General features: G+C 41.6%; 1 protein-coding gene across 1 annotated transcript; it reads right to left on the bottom strand.

The window, feature by feature from the left end:
• Positions 1-748: 748 nt before the first annotated feature.
• lacc1 (laccase domain multifunctional purine nucleosidase 1) lies at positions 749-8,959 on the bottom strand. The gene is made up of 5 exons (XM_021597635.3): positions 8,232-8,959; positions 5,699-5,877; positions 4,307-4,475; positions 3,974-4,199; positions 749-2,522 (listed from the first exon to the last, which is right to left on the bottom strand). The coding sequence occupies exons 1-5, from the start codon at positions 8,758-8,760 to the stop codon at positions 2,315-2,317; spliced, it is 1,311 nt and encodes a 436-aa protein (XP_021453310.2). The 5' UTR covers positions 8,761-8,959; the 3' UTR covers positions 749-2,314.
• Between the last annotated feature and the right edge of the window lie 6,610 nt (positions 8,960-15,569).

The following is a 15,569-nucleotide window of genomic DNA, read 5'->3' as shown; positions in this document are numbered from 1 at the left end:
ACAGACACACCCAAACTCACACTGTCATCTGAGATCTGCCAGCTCCACTATGTGTGAGTGTGTATGTGTACTTTCAGAGACTGTTAAGAGATCCCTTGGCACTTACCACACAGTGCTAACCCTGGATGTTGTCCTGGCTAAACACCTGGCCGCTCGCACTAAAACTCTCAACCTTACATAGATCAGTCCAACACCTAAGCCATTAAGACCAGAGTTCTGAACGTGTTCATAGGGTTGATGGTATTGTGAGGACACTACAGTGTTTAGAGGCCTGTATCCCCCAGTGTCTTGACTCATTCTCCCAGCAAAACATACCTGCTTATAACAAAGCTAATACTGCCCCCTAGCGCCCAATGTCTGCAACAACACTACCTATAATATCTATAATGCATTCCGTCCACTCTGTCTCCCCGCTCTCTCTGTCTCCCCACTCTCTTCCCTCTCTGTGTCTGTCTCCCCGCTCTCTCTGTCTGTCTCCCCACTCTCTTCCCTCTCTGTGTCTGTCTCCCCGCTCTCTCTGTCTGTCTCCCCACTCTCTTCCCTCTCTGTGTCTGTCTCCCCCCTCTCCCCTTCTCTGTGTGTCTCCCCGCTCTCTCTGTGTCCCCCCCCTCTCTGTCTGTCTCCCCACTCTCTTCCCTCTCTGTGTCTGTCTCCCCCCCTCTCTGTGTCTGTCTCCCCCCTCTCTGTCTGTCTCTCCCCTCTCTCTGTGTGGCTAGGTTATTATATTAGGACAGATTAAGCACAGCTGTTGGTCTTAATTAGTCAGGTTTAATTAAAGTAGCTGGTGTGGAACTTATACAATGCAGTGAAGATGTGTTTAACAGTAGCTTTAATAGACCATGGCCTCATAAAACACTAAAATACAAGATCATACAAGATAGAGATACTTTATATGCCTTGCTATGGAGGTTCTTTTAATATAACTTTCTATATTGGGTTTTCATTTATGTGCACCCCACATGGCCTATTCATACAGATGTGATTCCTGAGATCTTTCAAATAAAGAGATTGAGACAAAGATAAACAAACAATGCATTATCGTATTTGTGTGAGGATACAGTATTATTTTGGTGGCGCTATCGCCACCTTTTGATATATCAGATCTCCTGCTACTGTATTTCTGTGGAACCAAAATAATGGCACCAAAATAATTCTGTATCCTCACACAAACACAATAATGCATTGTGTATGAATAAGTGTTTGCATATGAAGTGAATATTCATGGGAAGATTAATCATATCTGGAGTGTACCGCTTTTATGTTGCATGCAACTTTACCACAGACAGATATGGCTAGATGTGCATTTAATATACAGTACCAGTCAAATGTTTGGACACACCTACTCATTCCAGGGTTTTTCTTTATTTGGACTATTTTCTACATTGTAGAATAACAGTGAAGACATCAAAACTATGAAAACATCAAAACATCATAACACATATGGAATCATGTAGTAACCAAAAAAGTATTAAACAAATCAAAATATGTTTTATGTAAGATTCTTCACAGTAGCCACCCTTTGCCTTGACGACAGCTTTAATCACACTTGGCATTCTCTCAACCGTCTTCATGAGGTAGTCACCTGGAATGCATTTCAATTAACAGGTATACCTGTTCATTTGTGGAATTTCTTTCCTTCTTAATACGTTTGAGCCAATCAGTTGTGTTGTGACAAGGTAGGGTGGTATATAGCAGACAGTATTTGGTAAAAGACCAAGTCTATATTATGTCAAGAACAGCTCAAATAAGCAAACAGAAAATACAATCCATAATGACTTTAAGACATCAAAGTCAGTCAATGTGGAAAATTTCAAGAACTTTTAAAGTTAAACCATTGTGTCTTTGTGAGACGCAGAGTAGGTGAACGGATGATCTCTGCATGTGTCTTTCCCACCGTGAAGTATGGACGAGGATGTGGGATGGTGTGGGGTGCTTTGATCGTGACACTGTCAGTGATTTATTTAGAATTTAAGGCACACTTAACCAGCATGGCTACCATAGCATTCGAGTGGCGCAGAGATACTCCATCCCATATGGTTTGCGCTTAGTGGGACTATCATTCCTCATGAAGCTGGTTGACAGAATGCCAAGAGTGTGTAAAGCTGTCATCAAGCCAAAGGGTCCCTACATTGAAGAATCTCAAATATAAATATATTAAACACTTTTTTGATTACTACATGATTTCATATGTGTGATTTCATAGGTTTGATGTCTTCACTTTTATTCTACAATGTAGAAAATAGTCAAAATAAAGAAAAACCCTGGAATGAGTAGGTGTTCTAAACCTTTTGACTGGTACTGTACATAAATTAATTCAGTGTTCTGAACTACTGAAACAGTCAGTAGTTCCTGTTTCGTCCATCCACAGGAAGCCAATCTGCGTTCCGAAGTTAAGCCCGTCCCTGACGTGGGAGAAGAAGGCCTCAGGGTGACAGGATGTGCACAGGGTCACGCTCGGCCTGTCAGTCACCGTGTCGTCATGGATACGCTCAGGCAGAACCCCTTCCCTCTGGAGAAGTATTCTGGAATGGAGAACGTGGAAGTTTAAAAACACAGGAAAAGAAGAGACCCTGATCTAAACAATGTAGATTATTCTACTTGAATTATTCCATGGTCAGCATGCCCCTAGGGTAAAATATGTGTTCAGAAGAAATAATGGCCCTTTAGTTGGACTCTCCATCAGTCTGCTGGTTAGATTGGTAATCCATTAACCTGATGGGACTAATGATCATTTCAATAGTATCACCCTACACAACCAGTATCCACTCACAGAGATCACTCCCAGGGCATGACCTTTGTCTTTGCAATCAGATGAGTGGCTGAGGGGAACTGACTCTATGGTAGTAGATCAGGGAGAGCGGTAACCTGGTAACACCCTATAGGAAATCAATCAGATGACTCTCCAGCCTAGCAGCACCTATCATAAAAACCACATCATAGTTTGACCTCATAGTGACCTCATTATTGACCCTGTGGAATTATTTCAACTGGGAGTCAAAGCTTTTATTATCATCAGTGATTTAAGGACATTACGTCAGAGAAAGAGTGGTAAGGCTCAAGCAACTGAATGTAGACGAAAGTCGAAAGCGAAGTCGGGTGAAGTGCAACTGCGACAGCCGGAAGTCTGATATTTATAGATTTTTGTAAATTATTTTTATTACCACTTTTTCTCTCCAATTTTGTGATATCCAATTGGTAGATACAGTCTTGTCCCATTGCTGCAACTCCCATACGGGAGGTCGAGAGCCATGCATCCCCCGAAACACGACCCTGCCAAGCCACACTGCTTCTTGACACACTGCTCACTTAACCCGGAAGCCAGCCGCACCAATGATGCTGGGCCAATTGTGCGTTGCCTTATGGGTCTCCCGGTCGCGGCCGGCTGTGACACAGCCCGGGATCGAACCCGGATATGTAGTGCCTTAGACCGCTGCACCCCTCGGGAGGCCCCGAAGTCAGATATTAATGTGGTTTTCCAACAGCAAGGCTCATATCAACATGGCAGTGTTGCCAATGTTTAGAAAGGTTTGTCTTTCTATGTCTCCAACCCCCATATCACACACTCACAAACTGGCATACTATATGTGTACAATGTACAATCAGTGACAGAGAGACTCAAATATCACATTAATTTGTATATATCCAGTGTATACACGAATCGCGACAAAGATGGTTCCTGTTTCAGTCATGTCTTTGATCACATTTGCGTGGGTAAAAGACTAATGATTGGTTGACAATAGAGCCTCCCACAATGCAAGCGATGGCTGCAGGAGGGAGCTGGTGTAGAGCAGCTGCAGAAACTTGCTCACAAGATGTTTGTAAAGTTCATGCAGTCGACATATAGACAGGCACAAGTCGGACAATTTTTATCCCCATAATGCAACACTTTGAAAGGCAGTGACCAACGATGTTTGAGAAAACGGACGCTTGAACGCGCTATTTGTCTATGTGTTGTATAGTTGGCCAAACCTACCTGGTGGCTAGTCGTATGTTGACATGAGGCCTGGTCTCAGCCATGTCAGGAACACAGTCAGGGTGGATAGAGTAGAAGTCTGCAGCCTGCTCTCTCTCCAGTGTAAAACAACAGGCCCCCACCGACGGCCCGATCACCACGGTGACGTCACACGCCCTGCTGCCGAATCCCATCACCATGGCGTTGACTGTAGCCATGGCAACACCCATCAGGGTTCCTTTCCATCCTGACAGAGGGAAACACAAAGGAACACTTTATAATGACGCACCAGCAGACATCTTTCTAAGGAATATTAATACTGTCTTGTACTTAAAGTGTATGTGTGTGTCTCACCAGCGTGAGCTACTCCGATGACCCTGGCCACGGGGTCAGTGAAGAGGAGGGGCATGCAATCAGCTCCTGGCGCAGCTATGACAACACCTCTCTGATTGGTTACGATGCCATCATAGTCGTGTGGCTCATCTTCCTTTCCCATCACCCATACGTCACTGCTGTGGTTCACCTGGCAGAAACAGCTATTCAGCATTAACCACTTAATGATGTCAGTGATGTTTTCTACAACCCACTGGAGTGAGTGTTACACGATGTACAGGACACGTGCACTACCTCCCTGTGCCATAACGGTCTAGACCTCAATCAATCAAATGTATTTAATAAAGCCCTTTTTACATCAACAGTTGTCACAAAGTGCTTTACAGATACCTAGCTTAAAACCCCAAAGAGCACGCAATGCAGAAACACTCCCTAAAAGGCAGGAACCTAAGAAAAAACCTAGAGGAACCAGTTTAAGAGGCGCGGCCTGTCAGAGTGCAAATTATGGGGGGCCATGAATGAGACATGAATGCCCCTAAATGCAACAAAGTCAACTTTGGGGGGTCTATAATTAATTCTAATTGAACCATTCTCCTATTTATTTAAAATGCTTTTTTTTCTTCTACAGTGGTAAATATTAAAGGAGAATTTTTCTATGTCTGAAGTAAATCTAAATGTTTAATGTAAATGGCCTGTTATAGAAGGGTCCAAACCAACGTTTCCTCTCATTTTTGTTGATTGTCAGCTCATTTCAGGTCTGCTGAGTGCAAACTTGAACGTTGTGAAAATTCTGTAAAACTTCCGGTGCGTGTTTACCGTGAACACAGGCTGTACCCGCTTTAAGTTAAAACTAACAGTGGTCAAGTAGGCTAGTGTGGCTATTTGATCATAATGTAGGCCTACCAGAGTGGCCTACCATCAAAAACTATGGAGAAAATGCATCCTTGTTGTTTATGAGAAACTTACCCCAGCCGCGATTCACTTCCTCATTGCTTGTTGTTCAGTATCAGAGCACGCAAAATACATGAACAAAATCTAAAAAATACCCAAATATGTATTTTTAGAAACGGACACACTCTCAGTATAGTGATGCAGGTCTTTAGACGTTGTACACATGAAATTGTGTCATTCTGAACTTTATCCGCAACGTTACATTCCCTTGTGTGCAACTCGAGACGTTTACTATAGAGACACGCTCCGCCTGGACCGCTGTGTGGCGGAAACTTGACCAAAAGGGATTATAACTCTGGAGATAAAGCGTCTGCACACACATGAAGTCCCGTGAAAAAAACAAGAGAATGTCACATTATAATTCACACTCTGTAGCCAGTCTTCTTCTGGTTGACCTCTTGAGGCCATGTTACACTTACATCCAGGGAGGCTACATTAATGCTATTTGCTGTGCTGTGATACCTTGACCAGGTGCAGGCGTCGGGGGTAGAACCCAGCCTTCTGGGCTAGTCGGCGGATGTTCTCGGCTACGAGGGTCATGGGGTCTCTGCGTCTGGAGCTACTGAACAGGTTGAGAGAGGAGAGGGTGGAGATGGAGGAAATACCTCCTGTACGTGTGGTGAATCCATGGGAGAAACAGTCTACACACACAGAGAGAGAGAGACAGAGTGGGGAGAGAGCGAGAAAGAGAGAATGCAAGTATTTCCTGTGACTGTGCCTCAAAACCAAATGTTTACCTGGCCCACCACTCCACCTTGAAATTGAACAGCCTTGAACAGCCTGGTTTGACCAGGTCCACCTAAATCAGCTCAATGTAATTGAAGAATCCAAACAATCTAACCACTTCTGGGAAAATTGGAAAACTCTAAACAAACAACACAGAGTTATCTATTTAAAACGGAGATGTATGGATAAACCTCTTCTCCAATCTTTTTGTCTCTATAAAAAACAGCAAAACATATACATGATCAAATACAAACCTTAGAATCAACTATTAAAGTCTTCCAGAACCCACTGGATTCTCCAATTACATTGAATGAACTACAGGTCAAATGACAAACCCTCCAACCCAAAAAGACCTGTGGTGTTGATGGTATCCTCAATGAAGTGATAAAATATACAGACCACAAATTCCAAATGGCTATACTTAAACTCTTTAACATCATCCTTGGCTCTGGCATCTTCCCCAATATTTAGAACCAAGGACTATTCACCCCAATCCACAAAAGTTGAGACAAATTTGACCTCAATAACTACCGTGGGAGCAACCTTGTGGAAATCCTCTGCATTATCATTAACAGCAGACTAGTGCATTTCCTCAGTGAAAGCAATGTACTAAGCAAATGTCAAATTGGATTCTTACCAAATTACCATACGACAGACCACGTATTCACCCTGCACACCCTAATTGACAAACAAACAAACCAAAACAGAGGCAAAGTCTTCTCATGCTTTGTTGATTTCAAAAAAGCTTTTGACTCAATTTGGCATGAGGGTCTGCTATACAAATTGATGGAAAGTGGTGTTGGGGGGGAAACATATGACATTATGAAATCCATGTACACAAACAAAATTGGCAAACCACACACACATTTCTTTCCACGGGGCCGTGGGGTGAGACAGGGATGCAGCTTAAGCCCCACCCTCTTCAACATATATATAAAATAATTGGCAAGGGCACTAGAACAGGTTCCAGCACCCGGCCTCACCCTACTAGAATCTGAAGTCAAATGTCACTGTTTGCTGATGATCTGGTGCTTCTGTCCCCAACCAAGGAGGGCCTACAAGCAGCACCTAGATCTTCTGCACAGATTCTGTCAGACTTGGGCCCTGAACGTCAATGTCAGAAAGACAAAAATAATAGTGTTCCAAAAAGGGTCCAGTCACCAGGACCACAAATACAAATTCCATCTAGACACCGTTGCCCTAGAGCACACAAAAAAACTACACATACCTCGGCCTAAACATCAGCGCTACAGGTAACTTCCACAAAGCTGTGAACGAGCCTAGAGATAAGGCAAGAAGGGCCTTCTATGCCATCAAAAGGAACATAAAATTTGACATACCAATGAGGATCTGGCTAAAAATACTTGAATCAATATTATTGCCCTTTATGGTTGTGAGGTCTGGGGTTCGCTCACTAACCGAGAATTCACAAAATGTGACAAACACCAAATTGAGACTCTTCATGCAGAATAATTCACAAAATGGTCATGTTAATCCCAACCAAATCATGAGAAAACAAAAAAGATAATTACTTGACACATAGGAAATAATTAACAAACAAAAACATAGCAAACTACAATGCTATTTGGCTCTAAACAGAGAGTACACAGTGGCAGAATACCTGACCACTGTGACTGACCCAAAATTAAGGATAGCTTTGACTATGTACAGACTCAGTGAGCATAGCCTTGCTAATGAGAAAGGCTGCCGTAAGCAGACCTGGCTCTCAAGAGAAGACAGGCTATGTGCACACTGCCCACAAAATGAGGTGGAAACTGAGCTGCACTTCCTAACCTCGTGCCAAATGTATGACCATATTAGAGACACATATTACACAGATCCACAAAGAATTAGAAAACAAAACCAATTTTGATTAACTCCCATATCTATTGGGTGAAATACCACAACCCATTTTTATGTTGATTTATTTTCCCTTTTGTACTTTAACTATTTGCACATAATATGACATTTGTCATGTCTTTATTGTTTTGGAACTTCTGTGAGTTAATGTTTACTGTCACTTTTGATAGTTTATTTCACTTGTGTTTATTATCTAGTTCACTTGCTTTGGCAATGTTAACATGTTTCCTATGCCAATAAAGTCCTTACATTGAATTAAGAGAGAAGAGAGGTGCATGGAGGGAGGGGACAGGGGTTGAAGAGGAAAGAAGGGAGGGAGGGACTGTTCACTGGTTGCTGAATGATAGTCTTCAGATAATTCCGCATAATATTACACTACAGTAATAGATACTGTATTACACACACCTACCTGAAATGAAAGTGGACCTCAGTATGGTGACGTCTCCTTTAGCTGGTAACTGCTGCAGAAAGCTTCTGACCTCCTCTCTGACCTCACTGACAGGTGGAGCTAAAGGTGAGTCGCATTGCACATGACCAGGGCACGGGAGGTCATTGGATGTGATGTACTCAAATGTATACACCTCCGTGAAAAGTTGCTCAATGTATGCTTCAAACATCGGTCTCCTTTTTTTTGAGGTGAAGACCCGAACCGTTCGTAAGTCCAGTTGGTCCACGGCTAGTTTGAAACGGTACCAAGACTCCGTAACAGTGGTGTAGTCCAATACGTGGACGTTTGTCTTCTGACTGAAAAACGTTTCCAGCAAATACATCTTGTTCTCGCCGTTTGCATTACAACGTTGACCGTGTGGTCCGAATAGTAGATATATCTGAAAGCCGACATCGCTCCTACCTGTGACGCTTTTTACTTGCCTCTCCACGCACGAGCTGTGCTGTGGACACCGACAGTGAATTAGATCTATAATGAAGACTTCTGACATGTTGTCAAGTAAATGCAATAATGATATCCAATAAACGGAAATAACTTAACTAATAGTTAAAAGCTTCTCTACAAGTGTGTTATCAATGATGCATTTCAAAGAGGCGATGGGCCTTTTTACTCAAAGAGGAACACATTTTCATGCGTCAACACGCCGCTTTCAGAAACTCCAGGGAGTTTGAACTTCCTCCTTGAATAGCACTGTTCCCGCCCTCCGGGGTTGTCACTAGTTACCACCGCCACAAAGTCAAAATGGTCTCTATCGTACAAATTCATCAAAACAAAAATGAGCTTTTTTGTCTTCATTTAAGGTCAGGGTCAGGCATAATGTTAGCAGTGTGGTTAGGGTTAGGTTTCAAATCATATTTTAAGAAGATAAATTGTAGAAATAGGCGGGGGTTTAGCCATAAGTATGACTTTGTAGCTGTGGTAACTAGTGACGTCCGCCCTCCCCGGAAATTCCTGCGCGGGGTTTTTGCGACGGACTGTACACCGGTAAACAGCGGTAACCCAATATAATCTTTGACCTTTCTGACTGTTCCTCTTCAATCCCTTTTATTGTTTTGGAGACACATAACTTCCTCATAGCCATACCATTCATACTGTATCAATAATGTTTGGCCATGTTTGTGCTGGTCTGGTTTAGATGAAGAGGATGTAGAATACTGTAAATACAAACAAGACAACAGACAAGTACAGAAGGTGTGCTCAAGGGTGTGCTGTGTCAGGTGATTATGACTCAGCTCATCTATCTTCTCCAGGTCTCAATTGCAAGATGTCGAATTTAATCGAAAGGTAGTGTACAGTGTGCTATGGAAAGTCTACACACCCATATCATTTCTTCACATTTTATTGTGTTACAAAGTGGGATTGATTTTTTAGATTTTTTTCCAACAATTTACACAAAATACGCAAAGTGTAAGAGAAAGTATTTAAAAAAATGGTATTCATTAAAAATTAAACACTAATATACATCAATTAGATTAGTATCCAACCCCTGAATCAATACATGTTAAAAACTCCTTTGGCTGTCATTACAGCTGTGAGTCTTCTTGGGTAAGTTTCATAAGACACTTGCATTGTGCAATATTTGCCCATTATTCTTTTCAAAATTCTTCCAGCTCTGTCAAGGTGTTGGGGATCATGGCTAGACAGCAATTTTCAAGTCTTGCAATAGATTTTCAAGCAGATTTAAGTAAAAACTGTAACTTGGCTACGTAGTAACGTAGGAACATTCACTGTGTAGATTTGGCTTTGTGTTCTAGGTTAAAAAGATGCTAGAAGATTAATTCCTCTCCCAGTGTCTGTTGTAAGCAGGCTGAAACAGGTTTCCCTCTAGGATTTTGCCTGTGCTTATGTCTATCCTCTTTCTTTTCATCCTGAATAACTACCCAGCCTTTGCCGATGTCAAGCATACCCATACCATGATGCAGCCACCACGTGCTTAAAAATAATGAGGCAGTTACTCAGTGATGTGTTTAGTGTTTCTTTTTTGAATTTCTTTAGTACCTTTAGTACCTTCATGTCATTCTGTATATTTCTATTCTTCTTTTCATTCTTTCATTTAGGCCATTATTGTGGAGCCACTACAATGTTGTTGATCCATCCTCAGATTTCTACCATCACAGCCATTGAACTAGCTGTTTTAAAATCAATTCATTGTGACATCCCTAAGTAGTTTCTACTTATCCTGCAGCTCAGTGCAGAAGGATTATGGCATCTTTGATTTGTCTGGATGGTTTAATACATCCAATCATCCATAACCTAATTATTAACTTGACCATGCTTAAAGATAATATTCAACATCTGATTTGTTATTGTTATCCATCTGCCAATCGCTGCCCTTCTTTATGAGGCTTTCGAAAACCTCCCTGGTCTTTGTAGTTGAACCTGTGCTTGATTGAGGGACCTTACAGATGTTGTATGTATGGGGACATAGGTAGATAATTAAAAAATAATGCCAACCCCTATTATTTAGAGTCCATATAACTTATTATGAAGATGTATTTTAAAGAACTGATTGGGCCTTTGCTTGACACCAAAAAACACCCCATAATATCTGGCCCTCTGCCCTCCTTAAATTAAATCTCCCAGCAGGGACTGGGAGACGAGTCAGGTTCGAGGCAAAGATGAACGGAGCAAAGTACAGGGAGATCCTTGATGAAAACCTACTCCAGGACCTCAGACTGGGGCGATGGTTCACCTTCCAACAGGACAATGACCCTAGGCACACAGCCAAGACAATGCAGGAGTGGTTTCGGGACAAGTATCTAAATGTACTTGAGTGGCCCAGCCAGAGCCCGGACTTGAACCCGATTGAACATCTCTAGAGAGACCTGAAAATAGCGGTACAGCAACGCTCCCCATCCAACCGGACAGAGCTTGAGCGGATCTGCGGAGAAGAATGGGGGAAACTCCCCAAATACAGGTGTGCCAAGCTTGTAGCGTCATACCTAAGAATAATCGATGCTGTAATCGCTGCCAAAGGTGCTTCAACAAAGTACTGAGTAAAGGCTCTGAATACTTACGTAAGTGGGAGATTTTATAAATTAGCAAAAATGTCTAAAAACCTATTTTTGCTTTGTCATTGTGGGGGATTTTTGTTAGATTGAGGGGGAAAAAAACAATTGAATCCATTTTAGAATAAGGCTGTAACGTAACAAAATGTGGAAAAAATCTAGAGGTTTGAATACTTTCCGAAGGCACTGTATGTGATATCAACAGAGTGGTATAGTTTTTGGGTGATTTAAATATTGACTGGCTTTCATAACGCTGCCCACTCAAGAAAAAGCTTCAAACTGTAACCAGTGCCTGCAACCTGGTTCAGGTTATTAGTCAACCTACCAGTGTAGTTACAAACAGCACAGGAATGGAATCATGTTGATCACATCTTTATTAATGCTGCAGAAATGTGCTTTAATGCAGTATCCAATTCCATTGGTTGTAGCGATCACAATATAGAACACATATCTAGGAATACTAAAGTTCTAAAGGCTGGGCCTAGTATAGTGTATAAGAGGTCATACAATACGTTTTGTAGTGATTCATATGTTGTTGATGTAAAGAATGTTTTTTGGTCGGGGGTGTGTAATGAGGAGCAACCAGACACTGCACTTAACACATCCCTGTGGATTGATGAGGAATGGAAAAAATGGTATGGTGGAGAGGGATGAGGCAAAAGGAATTGAAAATAAGTCACATAAATCATGTGATTAAACTGGATGAAAGAAGAAGAAACTATACTGTGAAACAAACATAAATGATATAAAGAATAGTAGTAAGAAGCTTTAGAGCATCTTAAATGAAATTCTGGGCATAAAGGCAAACTCAGCTCAGTCATTAATTGAATCAGATGGCTCATTCATTATGAACACCCACTGATATTGGCAATTACTTTAAGGATTTTTTCATTGGCAAGATTAGCAAATTTAGGCATGAAATACCAGTAACAAACGCTGACACCACACATCCAAGTATAACTGATCAAATTATGAAAGACAAGCATTGTAATTTTGAATTCCGTGAAGTGAGTGTGGAAGAGGTGGAAAAAATATTGTTGTCTTTCAACAATGACAAGCCACTGGGGTCTGACTACTTTGATGGGAAATTACTGAGTATAATAGGGGATGATATTGCCCCTCTTATTTGCCATATCTTCAATGGAAAATAAGAAAGTGTGTGCCCTAAGGCCTGGAAGGAAGAAAAAGTAGCCAACCAATCAGCCTGTTACCAACCCTTAGTAAATCTTTGGGAAAAATGGTGTTTGACCAGCTACAATGCTATTTTACTGTAAACAAATTGACAACAGACGTTCAGCACACTTATAGGGAAGGACATTTAACAAGCATGGCAGTTGACTTCAGTTCAGCTTTTGACATTATCGAGCATAGCCTGCTGATGGAAAAACGTATGTATTAGGGCTTACACCCACTGCTATATTGTGGATAAAGAGTTACCCGTCTATCAGAACAGAGGGTGTTATTTAATGGAAGCCTCTCCAACATAATCCAGGTAGAATCAGGAATTCCCCAGGCAGTTGTCTAGGCCCCTTACATTTTTTAAATATTTACTAATGACATGCCACTGGCGTTGACTAAAGACACTGTGTCTATGTATGTGGCTGATTCAACACTATACACGTCAGCTACTACAGCGAGTGAAATCACTGTGACACTTAACAAAGAGCTGCAGTTGATTTCAGAATGTGTGGCAAGGAATAAGTTAGTCCTAAATATTTAAAAAACTAAAAGCATTGTATTTCGGACAAATCATCCACTAAACCCTAAAACTCAACTAAAACTTTTAATAAATAATGTGGAAATTGAGCAAGTTGAGGTGACTGAACTGCTTGGAATAACTCTGGATTGTAAACTGTCATGGTCAAAACATGTTGATACAACAGTAGCTAAGATGGGGAGAAGTCTGTCCATAATAAAGCACTGCTCTGCCTTCTTAACAACACTATCAACAAGGCAGGTCCTACAGGCCCTAGTTTTGTCAGACCTGGACTACTGTTCAGTCGTGTGGTCAAGTGCCACAAAGAGGGACATCGGAAAATTACAATTGGCTTATAACAGGGCAGCATGGCTGGCCCTTAAATGTACATGGAGAGCTAACATTAATACTATTCATGTAAATCTCTCATTGCTCAAAGTGGTGGAGAGATTGACTTCATCACTACTTGTTTTTGTAAGACGTTTTGACATGCTGAATGCACTGAGCTGTCTGTTTTAAACTATACCCCACAAGACATGCCACTTGGGGTCTCTGCACAATCCCCAAGTCAAGAACAGACTATTTGAGGTGCACAGTACTACATAGAGCCATGACTACATGGAACTCTATTCCATATCATGTAACTGCAGTAGATGCAAGATGTAGAATCAGATTTAAAAAACAGCAGGGAATGGAACAGCAGGGACTGTTAAGAGACACACACAGGTACAGATACACATGATAAGACACGCATTCTACACATACGTACACATGGCTTTTGTATTGTAGATATGTGGTAGTAGAGTAGTGGCCTAAGGAAATACACTTAATGTGTTGGAAAAGTGTTATTAAATGTAATGTCATGTAATATTTTTAATTGTATATAACTGCCTTAATGTTGCTGGACCCCCAGAAGACAAGCTGATGCCTTGGCCTCATCTAATTGGGATCCTTAATAAATACAAATATACATTATGTGATTTGTTAAGGGACATTTTACTTCTGCACTCATTTAGGCTTGCCTAAACAAATGGGGTGAATACTTATGCAACAACTATATTTATAGTTATAAATGTTTTATTAATTTGTAAACATTTGTAGAATTTTCTTTCCATTTCGACATGATGGAGTGTTTTGTCTAGATTATTGACAAAAAATTACAATTCAATCTATTTCAATCCCACTTTATAACGCAACAATTTGTGAAAAAAGTTGAAGAGGGTGTAGACTTTCTATAGGCACTCTAGCTTATGTAATTACAGCTAGCTTATATCTTAGCTCATGTATTTGTATTTTAGCCAATTCTTCTGTATCTTCGTTTTTTCCCTCCCATTTCTAATTGTGGCAGCATATTTAGTTAAATGAAAATGTGTGGCTCCTTCTAATGTCTGCTTCCAACTCACACCCTCAAACACCTAGATCCCCTGAACACAGCTCACTCTCCAGATCCCAATCACCTGAATTCTAATCACTTGTTCACACACCTGTATGTCATTATCACACACTATTTAGTTCAATCAAATCAAATCAAATCAAATGTATTTATATAGCCCTTCGTACATCAGCTGATATCTCAAAGTGCTGTACAGAAACCCAGCCTAAAACCCCAAACAGCAAGCAATGCAGGTGTAGAAGCACGGTGGCTAGGAAAAACTCCCTAGAAAGGCCAAAACCTAGGAAGAAACCTAGAGAGGAACCAGGCTATGTGGGGTGGCCAGTCCTCTTCTGGCTGTGCCGGGTGGAGATTATAACAGAACATGGCCAAGATGTTCAAATGTTCATAAATGACCAGCATGGTCGAATAATAATAAGGCAGAACAGTTGAAACTGGAGCAGCAGCACGGCCAGGTGGACTTGGGGCATGGTCCTAGGGCTCAAGTCCTCCGAGAGAGAGAAAGAAAGAGAGAATTAGAGAAAGCACACTTAAATTCACACAGGACACCGAATAGGACAGGAGAAGTACTCCAGATATAACAAACTGACCCTAGCCCCCCGACACATAAACTACTGCAGCATAAATACTGGAGGCTGAGACAGGAGGGGTCAGGAGACACTGTGGCCCCATCCGAGGACACCGTGGGACAGGGCCAAACAGTTCTTTGCACCCCATCACTGTGAGGTATTGTTTGTTTTGTGACATGTCTTTCTGAGCTCTGGGTTTCCTGTGATTTACTCCTCCCGTGTATAATAGTTTTTGCCTGCCTCACTAACGACGTCTTTTGCGTATTCCCTGCCTGTACCTTAGCCTATCGGATTTCCTGTTATCTACCTATTGCGTGATCTCCCAGACTACGTTAATAGCCTTTTCCCTGCCTGTACTGTTGCCTTTTTGGACCCCCTGTGTATGACCTTCTGCCTGCCCCTGGACCCAGCTACCTGCCTCCTCCTGTGGTCCTTTACAATAAACACCTGCACTTGAAACCAGCTCTCTGTCTCACCTCACTGCACCATCCCTATGGTCATAGATGACTTGGCTATGGTATGAGAGTGTGTGTTGGTCCACAGGTCCAGTTGAAAAATAAAAGGAGAGCCTCACACTCTAGGAGCTCAGATTCAATCATTTAATAACCAACATTTTGACAGACAATCTGTCTT

Source organism: Oncorhynchus mykiss, chromosome 3 (genome assembly GCF_057628025.1).
Source record: "Oncorhynchus mykiss isolate SJ-2025 chromosome 3, ASM5762802v1, whole genome shotgun sequence".
Classification (NCBI taxonomy): Eukaryota; Metazoa; Chordata; class Actinopteri; order Salmoniformes; family Salmonidae; genus Oncorhynchus; species Oncorhynchus mykiss.
Note: the sequence above shows the minus strand (reverse complement) of the source record. Positions and strands in the feature narration are given on the sequence as shown.